The following is a 20,977-nucleotide window of genomic DNA, read 5'->3' as shown; positions in this document are numbered from 1 at the left end:
ATGTGAAGCAGCCTTTCTGAACAGCAAACCCTATTGTATCCATGGGGGTTCTACATGTGTGTCAGAGGTTCTGGAGATTCTGGTTTGCATGGAGAGTCTCCATGCACACAACAGGATTGCCTCTTCCAACATGTCGGTTTTGTGCACCCATGCATTCTGTAACTCCCCTCATCAAGTGTGGAGAACCTGTACTTTACTTGAATAGAATTTTCATGTTGTGTTATAGCCTATAATTTTAGTCTCTGTTCAGACTAGTACTGGGTATTCGGGAGGCCGAATGCAGAAGAAGGGAGGCCTCCTGCACCTTTAATAGTAGTGTAGAAGAAAGGATTTCTGCAGGCAGAACTTGCATGACAAGTTCCATCTCCTGAAATTCCATCTTCTACATCAAGGTGGGCAGATTTCTGGCTAGCAGGCTCAGCTTTGTCTTTGAATTTTTTTTTCTGCTTGAAATGTGAGATTTACCAGCTGGAGCAGGCACAATACTAGGAGTTCAAGAAGAATTACCGCATGGAGAATTAAAGTAAACATAAAATGACAGGGTACTTCTGAAGTTCATGTTTAGTTCAAGAATATGTGACTAGTATTGGCTTACAATTCTTTTCACATATGATTCCACTCCAGGTTTTCATCTGACCATTCCTTTTCAGCAACCAACATTTTAGAAGGGGCAGTAAAACCATTTATGTTATTACTAGATCACTGGGATTCAGAACTCTTGCTGATCCACCTGGAGTTGTATCTTGCAAACCACCCGGAGTTGTATCAGTGGAACATGATTCACATTCTGCCTACCGCTGTTCTACACAACGGCTAAAGGGGCAAAACACCTCTCCTCTTTTATACCTTCCACCTTACTGTGTACCTAAGAGATTATTTCCCAATGCTAACACCTTGATTAGAAAAAGAGAGAAAATTTCTTTTGTTCTCCAGCAAACGTTGCTAGAATATTTATTTAATAAAATTTATGAATTGATAACATTAAAAAACACTAAGCCTACAATACATAATAAAATATTATACCAAATAACTTTAAACCGATGATGACAAAACAACAAACCGAGGACAAAACTACGTTTCTGGAAAGCATCTCTAAATAGGTTTTCGATAAATATGGCAAAACCTGAAGAGCCATGCTTTTCTAATCTGAGTTGGGAGGGCATTCCAGAGCCTTGATGCTGTGACACTGAGACCTCTGAACTGCAATGGAATGGGCCTCTGATATCTTAAACATTCATGACAAAGTGTCTTCTACAAGGGTGGCCCTGCTGGCTAACTACGGTACCTCAAGCACCTTAAGCAGCAGATGCTAGAGGGAGGGGGCAGCGGTGGCAGCTTCACAGTTGTCCTTCCTAAACCTCTCTCAGTTCTCTTTCCTGGAGGGCAAAGGGGATACCACATAAGCTGGCCTGCACCTTCTAAACTGGATGTAAGCGGTAGAGGATGCCGTCTCACTGGCAGCACTGAAGCAGAATTTTAACTGCCACTCCAGATGGCTGCTGTATACAGGATGCATAAGGCACCATCTTGTCTTTTTCTTCAGACAGCAAAAATGTCTCAGATCAGCTCTACTTGATGAGCATGGTATCTGCACAGGCAGTCAGAAGGTCTGGTAGTCTCATAGATTTTATTCTTAAAAGTTGTAAATGCATATATTATGTGTGCTAAATAGGTTTGTTGATGAAGTGGTTTAGATGTAGCATAATTTAATGCATTGCAAAATGGCTAGAACATGTAACCACAAAGAGAAACTGCCGCCCCCCCCAACCCTTAATTTAACTAAGATTCACAGAAGCTAGTAGAAAGGCTATTAATGATTCATCTGGGATCTCCGCCAGGTCTGAGCTTCCTGGCTGAAGAAAATAATTTATGATATTAATGTGAAAAAGTTGTTTTTACATGGCCTATCACACACACACACACACACACACACACACACACACACACACACACACACACACACACACACACACACACACACACACACACACACACACACACACACACACGACTAATCTAGCAAACCTTAAACAGGTTGTCAAGGAATGCACCTTGATCCTATGAACAATCACTAGCAGATATGTTTCATGTACAGCATGACAACTTTTTCTACAAAATGTAATGATGCTTAGCATTGCCAGCAAAAAATGTGTTTCATAAAGGGCATGGCTACTTGTTCTACTCCCTGTCACAATGAGTGGTACTGCCTTGATGATACTGCAAGACGAAACATGGCATTATGGCAGCACAGAGTGACGTTTAAGCAACTCGGTGAATAGACAAAACTAGTAATTTACATGCATTGTTCTTAATAAAACATGATCAGTTCCTTCCCCATACTTAGAGCTGAAACACATATCTGGAAATGTATCTGGATATTTTTCAGATATTTGTTTCAGATTTATCAATAAGATATTTACATTTCTCTTTTATAAAACCCCCTCAAAATTTGAAATTGAAATGCTTTTTAAGATACAGCATTGGCCATTTCTTTTATTATTTTGATGTTGGTACTGATAAATAAGCTGCTAGATATCTCAGTGGTTTCAGTCTCTGGCTGTGGAACTAGATATTAGGAGTTCTATTCCCCACTGAGCCTTCTGGGAGAAGAGCCACCCTGAGTAGCTATGAGTAAGCTGTACGGTCTTAAGACGAACAAAACAGTAAACCACTTCTGTGCTTTCTCTGTTCAGAAAACCCTGGAATGGGTCACCATAACTCAGAATTGATTTGATAGCACACAGTTATTATTTATTGGCAGATTGGAATTCTTCTGAGAATTGATGAATGATTTGCTGCTGTGCATTTACTGGATGGTTTTAGGCTTTAGTTTTGCAGGAACTATTGGCTGAAATACTGTTGAATAACTTATGTTTATGGAAGAGTGATTATGTCATTGACATGAGTCAATTTTCAGTTTTTATGCAGTTTTTATCTCTCCGGTATAAATTAATTTCATTGTGTAGAAGCTACAGCAACTGTAGGATGGGAGAAGGAAGTCTTTAAGTACTAAAAATTTCTTCTCTCCTGTGAGAAGATTCCTCTTCATTGTAACTTTTGACACATAACTGTATGTGTTAGAATTTAGCAATTCTAACAGCAAAGAAGCCTCATAAAACAATTAACACAGGAATCCTATCCTCTGAATCAACAGGTTAAGGACACAGATAAACTCTGTTCATAATTCTGAATGGGCCAGGTGCAGGCGGAAATGGTTACAGTTTGAGAAACATCTTGTAAGTAAAGATAATTCACAGAAATTATGTGAGAAAGAAAACTTGAAAGGAACATCAGTGTTAATAAAGTTATTTATAGTAATTTGTCTAACCACATATAAAAACTATCTTAAGTATTCTGGAACTTTGGATTTCTGACACCTTAGGGTGTGTATATATTGATTTCCCTGCTGGTATTAATAAACACTTTCCTGATACCTTACATATTAATATGCCCCTTGCCAAATTTCTAAGGCAAATGTTTCCACACTAATAATTATTTTTGGGAATGAAAGACCTCCTCCTTCCATCCCACAGCTCCCATTGCTTCCACACAATGAAAAAGATTACATGGGAGCTGGAAAAGCTGCAGGACAGAAATAAGAAGTTTTTAATTATCAACACTTGTGAATATATATATATATATATTTTAAATATCTCTGAAAAAACTTTGTGTACTTTTCCATAGATGAGAGATTCCAACATAAACACATAACTTCTTACCAAACATAAGAGTATTAACTTACTGTTTGGAACTGCAAGGATCATTATAGGTAGAATATTTTTCACAGGTATTCCCTGAAACCCCAGGATGGGTGCACACACATTTCCCACAAACGCATTCACCTCTCCCACTGCAGATTGTGCCATCTTCAGAAATACAGCCTTCTGTATCAGTAGTGCAGTTACAGTATTCCCCTGTCCAGCCACTGTAGCAAATACATTGATTGCAGTCACAGTCACCATTGCCTGTAAAAAAAACCAAGGAAGCTAGTTATTCTTCCTGTAGAGTGTAATGGTAAACATGTCTACTCAGGTGTAAATCCCATTGGGTTCAATAGAGCTTACTGGCTGATTGCAAAGGTTTCTGAATCACCATGGCAAGACTGTAAATTTATATCAGTTGAAAATCCAAATTAGGCCACATGATGTTCAGGGACAATCACTACCCTGTAATTTCTTTCCTAGAAACTCAAATGCAAACCTTTATATTAAAAAACGTGATGAGCCAGTTTTTTTACATTTCATGTAAGATGAAGAAATGTGGATATGTATTTATGTCACAGTGCAATTCTGATGCCGGCCTTCTTAATTTTTAGATGGTGTCCCTCACTTACTGTTCTTGAGAACAGACCATTTCTTTTCTATAATATCCAAATTGATTTCCCATGATTTTATTATGTGGTTTGTCTTGTTTTGTTGTTTCTGAGAATTACAGTTTGAGATGAACTTACCTCCACACAGCAGGCCTCTAAATCTTACACAAGAGAAATTGTCACATTCACAATTTGGCCCATATATACTTCCATACGGCGAAAGCTGGCAAATACACTGTCCGCAGTAGCAGTCGCCTCTTCCGCTACACGAAGTCTGTTCTGGCGAACTTTTACAGGAAGCTGTATCCAATGACTTTTCTTCATCGTCACACTCACAACGAGGGCCCATGTAGCCAGGGTGGCAAGCACACACCCCACACTCGAATGAACCGTTCCCGTAATTGCATTTGGAGCTGTTCACCTCAGCTTCCTTCTGACAACTGCAGCTGCATTCAGGCTCAACATCAATTTCCAGAACTTCATTCAGACCCACGGGTTTTATTATGACGTGCCTTCTACTTTTCACACATGCAGACAAGCTTAAGGTCACATTAAAAGTAACCTAGGTAAGGAAGAAAAGCCCATCTGGATTTAACTATCTATCACAATAGCATACAAAAGGCAAAAGGAGAGCATGGATTTTTAAAATAGAATCTAACAAAATCTTACAAAAGTCTTGTGACCAGTATTTATTAGCTGTAGTGCCCAGGGTATCAGCCACTGAAAAGGCCCTGTCTTCATCAAGCAGGCCCCTGAGGGCAGCGAGACTGAATGAATAGTTTCCCCTCAAGATCTTAAAACCCTGGGAAGCACATTTGGGGAGACGTGATCATTCACTAACCTGGATCTTCAGATTTTAGAGAGACTCAAAAGCAGTACTTTGAACTATACTCAGAAACAGGTCAACAATGAGTGAAATTTCAGGCCAGAAATTTAGCTGCAACATCTTGAACCTGCTGAAGTCACTGTGTTTTGGATTCTAATTAGCAATGTCTCCAGGTCACTACATAACTATGCATATTTATAGGATATATAGATCAGACCCTAATTTGTTCAATATATGTATCTAGAATCAGTATTCAATTGATTCACGAAATTATCGAGTTCTATAGAGCATGAAAGTGCCCTGTTTCATGCATTTACTATATTAATTGAGGAACTGTCTACCTGTGAATGTTATGACATGAAAATCTACTTACCACTTCTCCTACTTTAATGTGCGAGCATTTTTTCTCATTTGGAAAGACAGTGCCATTGTTACAGATGGCAGTGAAAGCCAGGTCCAGTCCATCTGTGTCTCCTAACACCTCCAGCTCAGTTTCAGATCGGAGCGCCTTAAACACACCATCAATGAGACAAGGTTATTGAGAAAGGAATGACAGACACAGTGTGTGCTTACCTGGAGAACCATGAGATCTGCTTTGGAAGCTGTTTTCTGAAGGCCAAACCAGACAGACACTACAGTTAACACATCATTAGAAGCACAGTGCACTTGAAAGGAAAAGATTGTATGCTCAGCATATTGCAAGCTTACTGCAATCGGGGTTTCACAAATTAGCCTACTTTTAAATTTTCTAATTGATCAGTTGGAAGGTACCACAGTTTAATTTGCATGTCTGGAGTCTCAGGCAAGTAGCACTGAAAGGTTTGTGTGACTGGAGAAATAACATTATAAGAGGAAGATATCCACATTTGCCTTAATGCTCTGACCCTGTGTGGCCCTACTGAGCGAAGCCTAATTTGGTACCATGTCAGTGTGAGGCACAAAACCTTTTCTTAGGCCTTTTAAATCTTTTAGATTTAAGCTGTTTTTCTACTATGCAGCTGGTGCCTTTATGGTATATCATGCTTTTATTCAATTTTACACCGTTTTATTTCTTGTTATTCACCACAGTGAGAACTCTTGTTACACAAATAAAATTAATAAAATGAATTATTCTTGTAGCTGTTTATTCTGGAATGGAACAAGAGCACTTGAGAAGAGTATTACTAAGATTTTTCTATAGTTTGGAGTCTTTACAACTAAATTCTTTTAACCTCCTCTTAACAATAGGATCTTTTCCAACCCTTCAATGTTAACACTTTATTGTAGAACAGGTGAAACAACAAGAGAGGAAAAACAGTAGAAATCTGTGTGACATAAGGGTTAGAATGCAGAACTGGGACTTGAGAAATCCAGACAAGTAACTCAGCAGGCCTGTCACTCAGTCCTATCCTGGCCTACCACGTAGCTCTGCTGTGAAGACTAAACGGGAAGAGAATAGCCTTGAGCTCATTATTGGAAAGGCCGGAGATATAACAGGAACTAATAAATAAATAACCATGAAGAGAAATCAATGTGGAAGACGGTCAGGTATCCTAAAAATATATCTTAGAAGTACTCTTTTCAGATGTTTATTCCTAAGCAATGAACACACATGGTATGTGTGTGTATATATACGCATACCATGTGCGTTCATTGCTTAGGAATATATGCATATATGCATATGTGTGGTATCATGGTGGCTCACAGCCTGCAGCCCTTGCTTGGGCATCTTCATTCAAACATTTGCAGCATGCCTCCACATGTTCAGCTGTGTACAGTTGGGGTCCTCACACACTGTACAGTTAACGTGGATACTATAGATTAAGAATAAGGATTTTTTTTAAAGGATGAGGATTTGGGGGAGGTTTTAAATGATTGCTGGCATCATTCGTTGAAGAAATAACCAGAGTAATATAATTTTCGGGTAGGGGTGTGTGTGTGAATATCTGAACTTCTAGTAATTCTAATTCCATGCAGACCTATTAAGAGTGCTTTGCTTTGCCTTTAGATTTAGAATTCAACTCTAGCTCTTGTCGTTTTGGTAACCCTTGAGGGTGGGCAACATTAGATGCTGAAGGTAAATTCTTTGCCTTCATGGGAGAAAAAAGAGAGAGAAAGAAAACAAACATTGAGTTGAATGTAAAGGCGTTGTTGAAATGACCTCAGTGACCCTAGAGAGAAAGTGCTGGAATTCATGGGCTTTCCTGTATAGATAAGTAAATAGGCGGTCAGTTGGAAACATTATTCTTGTGCATTCCATTTCTGTGAGCATGTTTGCAGCTTGAATGTTCCTTGAAGGAAACACTATGCAAAACCTATGTTTGAAGCTTAACCTATTCCCTTTTACATTTTAACTGCTGAATGGACATTACCATAAGTGCTGATTCAGGGACCTTTCCTTCCACCCTTATTTATCATCTTGCACGCTCCTGGTCTTGATTTCAGATAGATTTTGACTAAAATTAAGGTTTTGAAGATGCAAAACATACGCTTAAAGTCATTGCAGTTTTTAACCTCTGAAGACAACCTCTTTTAACTTACTGAACCTGTGAGTGACTCACGTTTGAAGGGGAATATGAGAAGATCTTACAGCAAATATTTTGACAGCTCAGAGTTTCCTCATATGTTTACTTCCTCTAAAGAATTTAAACACCACCTCATCTGTGCAGAACAACAACTTGGATATGTGCCACAATTTTAGTGTGGAAAACCCAGAGGACATGAAATTTCAGCATGATTTATTGAAAGGCAATGATGATGGCTTTTTTTTTTCATAAGGAGGGCAATGAGGTAGAAGAGTGGCCTCAATGCCCTCCTCTTGTTGAGTTACTTTACTGAATTATTTACCCAGTATACGCTGGTATTTATGAGGTGGTGGGATGAGGCAGTGGGGGGAGGGGGGAAGCTTACTATATGTTTGCAGTAAAATTTAAGTTTGACCATAGGGACATGTATAGAAATGTAACAAGTCAGTTACAGGAATATACAGCCCACCGTCACTAGAACACTGTCTCATCTGCTACCATTAGTTAGCTTACAAGAGCATTCAGTGGGTTCACATGTTGCTCCCTGTCCTTCCTTTTAATCTAGCATTTTAGGGTACTTTTAGACAGAGGGCTCTTAGTATCACCGATTACCGAGCTATTCAAATATAGGGCATCTTCAAATAGAGGACTGCTCTTTAGGAGCCCCTGAAACCGAAGGTTAGGCATCCTTCAGTCTCGAAAGACTATGATAACGTGCTCTGTATGGAGGACTTGGAACAGCGTCTAGTGTGGCTGAGAAGGCCAATTCGAGAGTGACAATCCCTTCCACACTGAGGACAAATCCAATCTGTCCCCTGTCCAGCTCCCTGGTTTTGCTGCTTTTGTGACTTCCTCTTTGCCTCAGCCTGCTGGGCAAGGCTCTCTTCAAATTGGGAGAGGCCGTGATGCAGTGCCTGCCTCCAGGCTGAATGCTCAGATGTCAAGGTTTCCCATCTGTTGAGGTCTATTCCTAAGGCCTTCAGATCCCGCTTGCAGATATCCTTGTATCGCAGCTGTGGTCTCCTTCTGGGGCGATTTCCCTGCACTAATTCTCCATACAGGAGATCCTTTGGAATCCGACCATCAGCCATTCTCACGACGTGCCCAAGCCAATGATTAAGTTAGGATTTCCAAAGGTATAGCCATGTTAGTCTGCTGCCATGGGGCTGAAAGACTAACTTAGCAGATGCTTCCATTATTACAGATGCCTTGATGTGGTTGGACCTAGACTTAGTCTTGCTCATTCATGCATGAATAGTACCATTTTCTAAAACCTTTTAAGTTGCCATGGGACTCTTTGTTGTTTCTGTGTGAAATAGGAAACATGGCCACCCTGTGCGCTGTGTGAGAAAAGAGCATTGAAAGATAGCACTGTTTTATGTTTCTGTGTACCTTTTGACTTTTTCCCCTAGGAGTTGTCCAAACATTGTAAAATCCTCCCTAGGGACCTGTAATCAGCCTGCCTATTAAACAGAAATTCAGTGCAGTCCTATGTATTCAGTGACACAGTCACAGAAGCATTGTGCCCCCCTCCCAACCTCGAGCAAGCTTTCTTTTACATAACTGATCTTACACTGGTTGTGAATGTGGGCTCATGATCAATTTTGTGACCGACAGCATGAAGGCCAGCCCACCAGAGAAGAAAAATAATACCTCTTATGTATGTGGTTTTACACCCTTGGATTTGGGCCACTGTATCAATTGAGGCCTACTCTCAGGTAAGTATGAGCAAGACAACTGGGTTTAGGGAACTGAACTGAAAGGAACTTATTTTATTATTGTTATTATTCTGTTCACTACATTTAGATCCCATGTTGTCACTAGTAGGTACTATTTGGAAAAGCTTACAACTGTAAACTTAGAGACCAAAGCCCTTTTGTCTAAGTTAAATGCCACTAAAAGAGAGAGATCACCTGTAGCAGCAGACTGCCACTGACTAAAGAGTTCTCTTCAGTTCCTCATTGCTTCAACATATTCTTATTGCTCTCAAGCTGAATGGCTTTGCATGTGACTCGGAACTGAAACAGGGACTCTTTAATTAGAAGTAGTCAGCAGTATTGTTTAAGGACTGTTCTTGTGGTTGTTGTTGTTATACCTTATATGCATCAATAATCAACTGAAGGACATTTCCGGAATCCTGCTGGAGTCGTCCGACAGTAGCCCCAGGGATAAGATCAGCATAGCTCTGCAAATAACAAAAATAATTATAATCAGGAAATATGTAACACATCCCTTTAATTCCAGTAGAGATAGTTATGTTGTTGCTGAGTTTTTAAGCAGTCACTTTTTTCTGATTGTTCCACTGTTCCTGCAACACAGCACTTACATCCATTAGTTAGATGACAGAACTCATGGTTTAAAATGAACTCTGGTTAGTTACACAAGCCAGGCTAATAAACCACGATTCAAAGCTGCCTTCTTTAATAATTCTCCTGACTTTGTCTCAGACTTCAGTATCTGGCTAATACATAATGAACCATCATAATATGTTTTGCAAAAAGTGTAACTAAATTTCACTCAAGTCATCTTTCTGATTGCATGGGAGGACTAGAGGGGCAGTAGAACAAGAAAAGTATTAATGGGAGGATGGGCCCGTATTTTATCACTGAGATGAGTACATGTGCACTGCAATGTCCAGCACTGTGTGAACAAGTGGCATAGTGATATTTTTCTGTTCCTCACTGAAGGGATAGTATGGGCTTGGATTATGCTTTTTATACTGGCAACTACACAGTATTAACATCTGTCAAAACAGAACAGTGATATGATGCCTGATCTGGTTAGGGCATGAAAGCAACATTCTCTTCTAAAACATAATGTTATGCAGAGAAGGAAACATTCACTAAAACACTTCACTTTCAGGGTTAACAAGTGTCAAAACTGTTCGTATATCTGGGTTCACTTATCTATAAACCAATATGGTATAGTAGATAGAATGCCAGATTAGGAAGCAGGACACCTGGGCTCAAATTTCTAGTCAGAAATGGAAACATAATTGGTATGGCAGAGGGAGTTAAATACAGTATTCCTTGAACATATTTTGAAAACCTTATAAAAACCTTCATACATTGGAAGTGGAATAGCAACACATAACTACAAATACCACAATGACTCAAAGAATTAGCAGCTTGTCTCCATTAACTAACCACTCTCTTTATCTTAGATCCATGTATAAATGCTTGCCATGTAGCCTCAGTATCCTCCCTCTTATGTCTGAAGAAGTGGACGTGCTCCGTGAAAGCACACATTATAATATAGCAGTGTTTACGGTACCACAACATTTTTGTCTTTTCTTTTGTTCCTTTTGTTGTTTCCTGCTAATACATAACAATGCTCATGTGCATTTTTTGTCTGTGCAATTTTTGTAGTCTACTTCATTACAATAATAATACTGTAATACTAAATGACAGTGCAACTAAAAAGTGCCTGATACTCTTCAAGTAATCAGCAAAGTCTCTTTGATTTGAACTTAGGATATGATGCTAATAATAACAATGAGTTAATGGCTGATATGCCACTTTAAAAAAAAGAAAGAAAAAAATTCAAGTTCTGGATCCAGTCCTCTGGAGACACAGCACTCTTATGAAGTATGGGAAGGCAATGGGGAATTTTCCTCTCCTCTACGACCTACGCCAAGTGTGCATACATTGACACGTGTGTAGGCACTGCATCAGGTCCACAGATCTTTAAATAGCAAAACACAGGAAGCAAGATTGGTGGGAGTATTCAGCTCTTCAACTGGAAGCCCTTCCTATGGATGGGGGATGATTCAGATTCATTTAGGCAGACATTAGTATGCAATGCTATGCATATTTATGTGGGAGTAAGCTCCACGGGTCCATACCCATCTGAATTCTGTATGATTTTCTTCAGAGCAAGTATGCACTGAATTAGGCTATAAAATAGCTCTCTGTATTGTGGTTAATAAACACAGGCACGGATCATAATAAGCACCATCCACAGCATATGTTGATTGTATTCCCTTTTTTAAAATAGAGAACGAGGTGACTAAAATCAAAATGTCAACTGGCATATAACATAACTTCTAAAATACCAAGTGGATAATGTGTGGTCTTCTAGATACAGAGACTGAAATTTTTTATTTTTAGAATCTTGAAACATGTTGACAGTGGGAGCTTGTTCGTTCACTGATTCTTAACTCATTTGGATTGATGCATCTGTAATATATTTATGTCCTATTCCACCTTTCTTCCAGATAAGCCCAAGATAGGGTACATGGCTTGGCTCCTCCTCACTTCATTAAGAAACAAGCTTCTTTAAAAACATACTGTTCCAAGCTCTCAGAGATGACATTGCAGAGCTGTGCTTCAGTCTTTTTATACTGAACATTAGCAAGAAGGGGTTGTGGCTTGTACTAACTACCCTTTTAAAGCTGGCCTTCTTTGGAAATGGAAAAACTGACCCAGAACCTTATTAATTAACTGACACTTGCAGGAAATTGAGCATACATAGGCAAACGTTGCTGTCTGTCTTCATACACAAGGGCCCAGATGTGTTCACAAAAGTACAATGAGGACTTCAGTGGCATTTTTTCCACATGTGGGGTAACTTCTATAGTTCTCCCGTCTGCATAATTAAATAATTTCTAATTAAATAATGAGTTCTTTCTGCAGCAACAGCTCGTATTTCTTAATGGTACAAAAACGGAAGAGTTCCTTTTCTTAATGTCACAATGGGCAGGATCCTAACGGCAAGTGTCATGGATGTTGGCAAGTCTTGCAAAACCAAGTCCCAAGTGGAAGTCAAAAAGACTTTAAAAAAAAAAAAGAAAGCTCCCTCACATCCCCTAATGGCTATACTGTATTTGGAAGGGATACAAAGGAATGAGGGGCAAGGGTTGTTGACAAAAGGCCGTTTGTTGTACTGTATGTATTAAATGGATCAGTGACATTTTCAAGAAAGGGGTATGTATAAAAAAATAATCTTAGATTTTTTTTTTAAGATTAACCAACAGTGGCCAAAATCCTGTTTTCTTTTTCTGCATGCACAGTGATTCAATGCATGCATGGATGTATGTCTCTTCTTCTTTTTCCAATTGCACAGTGAGGTCTTAACTACCCCCTTGCACATGTGCAAGCCCCATTGTTCTCAATGGAGCAAATCCAGGATGCGGAATTGCAAACCAAAAGTTTCTGAGGCAATCGTAGAACAGTTGCACTGTGCAGTTGCCAGGGATGGGGACTCACGACTCACTGTCGAATCACTCTTAAGTCGTACCTGTGACTCGACTTGGACTCGACTTGGGAGTTTCTGGGGCGACTCGTGACTCAATTTGCAACTCGGACCCATTTGTCTGAGTCGTATCTTGTGAAGTCCCTATTGCCTCCACCCCACCCTTGCCAGCCTTCCTGTTGCTGCTGCCTCCCCCGTCCCCACACCCATGCATACGCAGGCCAACTGATAAGCTAGCACAGGCAGACCCTGTGAAACAGGGGGAAGGCCGAGGGCCTTTCAGGGTGACGCTCTAGCCCACTGGTTCTTAACCTTGAGTTACTCAGGAGTTTTGGACTGCAACTCCCAGAAGCCTTCACCACCAGCTGTGCTGACTGGGGTTTCTGGGAGTTGCAGTTCAAATGCATCCGAGTTACAAAGGTTAAGAACCACTGCTCTAGCCTGCCGTAGTTCCTGGTTAGGGCACGGTGATGAACTGCAGATTAGGTTAAATCAGGAACCAGATATTTCCAGTCTTCTCCATATTGCCAGAGGAGCATTAAAAGGAATGTCTTTATTTTATATTCTGTCTTTCTCCTGATGCAAAGCCCCAAAATGGTTAAACCCAAGGCCAGAGAAAATTGATTCCTTTTACATAATAAATGGGTTTAGTGCCATGTTTGAACAAGGCGATTGAGATCGAGGCCTGATACAGTACGTATGTAGCAGACAAATGTGGAAGAATGACAGTACCACTTTGGACTGAAGGTGAGGAATCATGGCATTTACGGTAGCCTTATTCATTTCTGATTCCACCCCAGACACCCCTCTTTTTCCAGTTTCAGTGCTGTCTTCTATGTGAACAGCAAGAGGTTGAAGAGAAGCAGGTCCACTATGGATGTCAGCCCTCCGTGTGCATCGGGATGCAGATTTTTCAGGGTCCTTATTGAAGTGGATAGCACCCACAGACAGTCAAGGTTTCTCTTCAGACTCATCACTCTCTGCATGTTGGAGAGCAAACCAGTGGGAAATAGAAGGGCCCATGGCTGGAGCGTTCCTCTCTCTCTGTGATAAATATACTCAGTTTAATAGCAACTGAATAGGGTGTGTAGCTGTGCACAAATGACCTTGAAAATTATCTACACTATCTGTGCGAAAAGAAAATTAAAGGGGAAGGGCAATTTAACCAGAATTTTATGGAGGAAATAATCTCCAACAAATTCTCAAAGCGTTGGTTCACCACTCTCAATAGTTGTAGTACAACTTTGGTTCCCTGCCATCAAGACCTTCTGGTTCGTTTACACTGCCACTGCAGCAAGCTAGCCACCATTTTGCTTCTTCCACAATACCCTCCACCTGATGTAATGACAGTGTGGTACCGGAGGCGCACTGGCTTTGTGTTCAGTGATGTGAGACTTGGGGAATGTACAATGTGTCACACATGCACAACATTATTACAGGGAAAATGTGCTCTGGATAATTTTGCTGGAAACCGTAACTGGCATGGATTGAATGTTATATCCAGTTCAGAACTTGAAAGAAAAAAAATATTGGGCAGATAAGTTTTTAGATAAAGTTTTTCACTTCTGTTCATCTGCACAATGTTATTTCAGCCTGAAACACTCACCTCTCAATGACTACAATAGCCATATTTTCTTTTAAAAGTCTGCATCTCTCATTGTCTGAATGGGCTACCACTGTTACATCAAGTTTCAGTATCTCCCTGTCAATTTTATCCTAATTGTCAGTTCTCAGGTGACTTCCTTTGTTCTCCAGGAACTTTATACCATGTTTTTTAATATATATATATTATATGATGTACCAAAACCCTGTTCTGTCACTGTGCTTTCTATGGCATTTTTGGTCCCTTCTTGTTGGAAACACTACCACTACTTTTTGTGCCTCACAGAGCATGCAGTTGTCCTGCAAAGTAATTAGTAATTTCATATTTTCCGTGCCAAACTAGATCTGGATGCCTATGTGCATAGATTATTTCCTACTACAATGAAATTAGAATTCTTAATTAGAGGATTTTTCTACTTTTTTACAGTCTTTTTCATACTTACATTCCCTCTTAATAAGCATTCAAAGGACAAACATTAAGGGAAGTAAGATTCATGACTCTCACCTGATACAAAGGAACCTGTGCCTTTGTTACAGCAAAAATTAAGAAAACATTGTTTTCCATTATCTTCTCTATTAGTTGTCCCAAACTTGGGTATTCCTGTATACAAAGAGAAAGAATATTAATACATCTACATTGGAACAGTAAAACATTAGATCAAAAACTCTGTGGATTGTCTCCTGAGTTTTCAAGATAATCTTACAACACTGAAAACCCTGGAAACAAAGACGTTTGCCAATGTATCAGTTGATACCAAGAATATCGTATACATTTGTTGTTGTTGTATAGTCATTAAGTTGTGTCTCTGGCTTATCATATACAGTAGGATCCCCCTTATCCGCAGGATCGGTATAGATGGTTTCAGTTATTTGCAGTTTGCTGCAGCTTTATATAGGACATAAAAGGGTGCCCCCTTGTGACCTTTGTCCTGTCTCTTTGTATGTTGTACAGTATATAGGGTTCCTTTGTATCCATGGTTTCAGGCTCTTTTGGATACGGGGGTCCTACTAAAAGCTGCATCCTCTTTTAATGGCCCTGTTTCTGGCCTTTCATATCAGCTCAGCACACATTAATTTAGCAGGAAATATTTTTCACCACCATTTATCTCCAAATATAGTTGTCTCAAATCAAGTCTGAACTCTCACTAGAAGCTAAAATGACTAAGCTGTGGCTATCATACTTTGGACATCCTATAATAGCATAAGAATGATTGGAAAATACAATAAAGCTGGGGAAAGTAGAGGGCAGTAAGAGAAGAGGGAGGCTTCTCACAAGATGGATTGACTCAGTAAAAGGAGCCATAACCGCATCTTTGCAAGACCTATCCAGGGCTGTCAATGACAGGGTCTTTTGGAGAACATCAGCTCATAGGGTTGCTATAAGTCAGACATGATTTGACAGCACGTAACATCCATGGACACGACTAAACAACTAGACGACGAACATCCACATACCTATATTAACAGAAGTCTCTGCTAATTGTTAAACTCCTAATACTGGAAGTTTTCATTCCTTCCTGTTTGTTAGGGGATGTGGTGGTACAATTTTGCATCTGATGCCAGAGCTGGCTACAAAAACTGGACCAATATATTAAGGTTGCAAAGTGCAGTTCCTCCTCTTTCATCCTTTCAGTGTGGAAGAATGAAGAGGAAGACAGCACTGCAGCTGGAACTAAGCAGGAATCAGTTTGCACTTCCCCAAGGCCACATAGGGTGGCTTTTCTCCCAGGAGGCGTAGCGGAGAATCGAACTCCCAACCTCAGACTCCACAGCCAGATGCCTAACTTACTGATCCATCCAACCAGCTTAGCTTTTTTTTAAAGGTTTTCAGAATCCTCCTGTTAGAACTATTACTATGCTGGCTGGGATTCATAGGCAACAACAACAACAACAAACAAACGTATCCCAAGACGTGCCTATTGAGAACAAGGAAATGACAAAGGAATCTGGATTTCCACACATTTAAGACAGGAGTATCCCTCTGAGTGAAATACTATACTCTCCTGAAACTTGTTTGATGGAACTTCTCAGTGGCGCTGTATGACATAAATATTGTCAATAAATAAACAAGTGTTATTCTAATTCTGTTGAGAACCAATTGATAGATACTCCATTTCAATTAATTTCTAGTACATTTTCTGATACTACAGTATTATAGGACAGGGCTATGTAAAATATGAAGCATATTACCAAAATGGTTGACATGGAGTATTCATTATTGTCATCTAAGTGGCATTCCCCATCGTTTGGAATAACAATTCCTGCTAGTTTACTATCCATGCCAAAATGGGAATCAGCATCACTCACAAACACCAACAGATGTAATGAATCATTCCTCCAACCAATTTTTTCCTGGAATGAAAATGTAAACAGTAAGAAAGGGTGTGATATGAACTTATTTGTATACTATTTCTATATCGTAATTATAAATATATATTTTGCTTCAGTGAGAAAGACTACACCACGCTAAAGCTGTCAACGTTCGAAGTAACACTTAACAGTGATTAGTGGTCAGAACGTGACATATAATTTCTTTAATGCAATGATTTTTCTGCCCATTTTTATTTTTACATAAATACATTAACTCTGTTTTTGTTGCTTTACTAGTAACACGTTACTTGTCCTGGCTTTTTAGATTATTTTTTTATTGAGTTTTTTAAAAAATGCCCTGCAAATAACCTCAGAAAAGCATGTTTAGAAATAACAAGCACAGGTACTTGCTGTATGAAAAGTAACCAATAATTATGCCATTTTGTGTAAATAAATTCTTTTGTTAGCAAAAACAAAGTAAAAAGCAGAATTCTTATAGCACCTCTAAGACTCTGACACACTTTTTTCCTGAATTGCAATCCATTTCTTTTGATACATTTCCAAACACTGCTATTCTTTTGTCAGGTCTTTAATAACATTTTCTTTCCCCTTAGATCACAGTGTATGCCACAGATTTCCCTAGACCAGGTAGGTGCCATCAATAATTGCCTCTCTTGAGACTGATCTCCCTGCTAGCGTTTCCAAATGGAAAAACATTATCTGGTTTCTCTAGGGTAAAGGGTTTCACATGCTTAATTACCTTCAGTCCCTATGTTCCTAAAAAATACTGTAGTTGATATTGCCAGTACAGTGGTGCCTCGCTAGACAGTTACCCTGCATGGCAGTTTTTTCGCTAGACATTGACTTTTTGCGATCGCTATAGCGATTCGCAAAACAGTGATTCCTATGGGAGAGTTTCGCTGGACAATGTTTGGTCCCTGCTTCGTAAACCAATTTTTGCTAGACAACGATTTTGACAGCTCCCTCTTTGCTCGCAAATGGGTGTTTTTGGGACCTAAGCTTCGCAAGACAGCTATTTCAACAGCTGATCCGCGGTTCGCAAAGCAGCTTTCCTATGGCCGATCTTCACTAGACAACGACAATTCTTCCCCATTGGAACGCATTAAACAGGTTTCAATGCGTTCCAATGGGGAAATGCTTTTCGCTAGACTATGATTTCGCTAAACAGCGATTTCAGTGGAATGGATTATCATCGTCTAGCGAGGCACCAGTGTATTGTCTATATCTGCCTGTCTATCAAACTTGGTAATGTACTTCTATTTGTAGATAAAGTCCTTTTGAGAGAAGGAATCCTTCAGCGAAAAGAAGCACCGTCCATGTTCATACACATGAATTCTCGCTAAGAGGAAACAGGATGCATGATGTCAGACCTCTCTGATTACTAGACAGTGCTATGAAGAGATGTGTGCAGGACCTACAGGCTTCCGCTGAGATGGGATTGAGTTTGTATCGAAAGAGATCAGAATATCTGACAAACAGTTTGTTTCCCTGGAACAGGAGTCTGGCTTTCTGTCCTAAATTGATCTGATTATGTCTGGAAACCTAGCTGTATGTGCTCGTAAGAGTCTGTGCCAAAATAATATTACTGCTAAAATAGTTTGCAAAGCAGGACAATCCCCCCTTTTATTCTTAAACATGATTTTATGCACCTTGTTATTCCACAATGTTGAATGATTGTTATTATGTTTCGATATTTCTCGAATCCATCCTTCAACTATTCTACTATGCACTATAATTATAATTTAGATAGAAGCATACTTAAATAGATATAAAATACTTAAAACTGCAGTGATTGTTGATGACATAGAACCTTGACTGAGATGGAAGTACTCTTCACTATTGTTTTCTCATCTTTCTGATATACCGTATTTTTCGCACCATAAGACACACTTTCCCCCCACAAAACAGGGGGGGTGGAAAGTCTGCGCATCTTATGGAGCGAAGAAAACAGATTATATTTTCCTGGTGCGTCTTATGGAAAGGTGCGTCTTATGGAGCGAAAAATACGATATCTAATAAGTTCAACAGGTAATGTAATACAAGCTTGTGTAAGCTGACTGTAAAATCAGAGATAAAGCTCAGTACTATGCCTTTTAAAAGAGTAAACATGCACGGGGGGGTTGCTTCCTTGGAATTAAGACAATTTGGGTCATGGCTATGTCCTTCATACCTTGCCTAGTTAAGTTTTGAGGTCTTTGGAGGAGGCTGCCATTTTGATCCCACCACTTTCAGAGGCACAACTAGTGGAGACATTACAGAAGACTTCCTTATTCGTTACCCTATTCTCTGGTGTTCCCCACCCAGAAAAGCCAGACTGGCTCCATTTCTGTCTCCTTACCAACAAAGATTTTTTCATATTCATACCAGTCTTGGGCTTGCTTGCTGTTCAAGAGGCTTTTAACAGGAGGGATGTTGTATTTTATTCTCTTATTGGTATTTTATATATATATGTATCCTGCCCATCTGGTATATTTATACCACTCTGAGCGGTATGTTTTCCAATTGTGTTTCTAAAGGTTTTAAAAACACTTTAGAGCTTATGTTTCTGATTTGAGTATTATAGGATATAGTTACATTCAGTAACTTAATAGTAATAAAATGAAATGCATTTCTGTGCATTGTTAGAACTTGATGCCATGACACAGAAAAATGGATAACTTTTTTTTCAAAAGTAGGTTTGCTGTGATTTGAAAATACTATTAAAACAATCTAACATTGTATCGAACACTTAAACACACATACACACACACACAGAGAAACTATTGTTGCTAAAATATTATACAGTATGTGTAAAATGCATAATGCATAATAGTAAAGACGGTGCAAAAAAGTCTAAAGACAATTATATCAACTAAGATGTTTTCCTATACATAGCAACAAAAAATGAAATGTTTTGAAAATGTTTTGACTGTATATTTAGTGATGTGGGGGTAGTTTTCATTTCAGATGTGGGCTTTCGACCATCTCTCTTTGCAATCACCTTGATCAGTGATTCCCAAATGAGGGCCCCCAGATGTTCCTGGCTACAAGCTCAAGAATTCCTACTGAGCACAGCATAGCCAATGTTCAATTATGAAGAACAGTGTTGTCCTTAAATCTGGAAACCTCTGGTACAGGTACTCTACACTGAAAGCCTAGATGCCTTATACAGTCCTATTGAGACTAGAAAGTAAATATGCCACCTAAAGGAGTCTGAACATAATCCTACAAATGCCTGTTAGACAAATGTCTGTAGACGTTTACTAGTAACTAAGTTTTAAATTAAAAATTTGGTAGGAGAAGAAAAATATCTAAAATAAATAGAAACAAAATTATGAATGGGCTGGATGTACTACTGCAGTTCTCTTGACGCACAGGTTGCCTCATTTTGATTAACCATTCCAAAGAATCTAGGATAGTGATTCTAATATTCTAATATCTTTTTCCTAATGTTACTAATTATTACAACTTGGGCTCAGGAAAGCACATTTAGGGAAGCGAGAGTTAAAATCCAACTTAAATGAACTTGGAATTGTGAAGAGTTGGTGATTGCAATGGAAATGTCAACACTATTCCACCGTTTAGATTAATCAAAAATAAGTATGTATATTTACTTACCTTACAAACAGCTGCCTGCATAATTGCATCAAATCCTCCTTCTGGTGTGTCTATGTTTGCACTAATTTTCTGTTTTTTCACGATGTCATCGAATCTTTCAGCATCGTTTGTAAGTGACAGAACATGCTTGTATCCAAATGTTGGTGCACAGTTATATGGGACGCTTCTGTAAAATAAATGTTTGTGTATACATACAGTGATACAGATGAATATATTAAAATAATTTACAGAAATAATAATAAAATAAAGCCTATGTGCCCATATCTGCATCCTTTTGCAAATTTCACTGAGCTTCAAGATTAAAAGATATATGACACAGTGGTCTTTTATTACTTCCAGTGCAAGTGAGAAGAAGAAAAAAGTCAGTTTTGATTTCATTTTTGCAAATTCCACCTGCATTGCTGACCCACAATATGATTCTGAGACAAAGGATAGCTTGTCTTTGAAATTTGCAAGGCTCGTGATCCATTTCATCCCCATGATAGTAATATTTCTGTGTGCTTCTGTTCCTAGGCAAGAAAGAAGTATAGGGCCATGGAGGGAGATGCTGAATGGCTAGAAACCCTTTGTCTAGCAAGACTGGGAAGAATATCAACATAAAGCACAAAACAA

The 20,977-nt window shown here is 39.2% G+C and overlaps 1 protein-coding gene across 1 annotated transcript in view; it reads right to left on the bottom strand.

Annotated features, from left to right (window-relative positions):
• Positions 1 to 20,977, bottom strand: part of ITGB6 (integrin subunit beta 6) — a 50,023-nt gene that overhangs the window by 15,342 nt on the left and 13,704 nt on the right. The window contains exons 5-11 of the mRNA XM_072982433.2: positions 20,366 to 20,531; positions 16,628 to 16,789; positions 14,943 to 15,038; positions 9,738 to 9,827; positions 5,512 to 5,646; positions 4,451 to 4,874; positions 3,743 to 3,965 (exon numbers count right to left, since the gene is read on the bottom strand). Coding sequence (XP_072838534.2) covers positions 3,743 to 3,965; positions 4,451 to 4,874; positions 5,512 to 5,646; positions 9,738 to 9,827; positions 14,943 to 15,038; positions 16,628 to 16,789; positions 20,366 to 20,531 — 1,296 coding nt within the window. The remainder of the gene's footprint in view (positions 1 to 3,742; positions 3,966 to 4,450; positions 4,875 to 5,511; positions 5,647 to 9,737; positions 9,828 to 14,942; positions 15,039 to 16,627; positions 16,790 to 20,365; positions 20,532 to 20,977) is intronic.

This window comes from Pogona vitticeps, chromosome 1 (assembly GCF_051106095.1).
Source record: "Pogona vitticeps strain Pit_001003342236 chromosome 1, PviZW2.1, whole genome shotgun sequence".
NCBI classification, from domain to species: Eukaryota; Metazoa; Chordata; class Lepidosauria; order Squamata; family Agamidae; genus Pogona; species Pogona vitticeps.
Note: the sequence above shows the minus strand (reverse complement) of the source record. Positions and strands in the feature narration are given on the sequence as shown.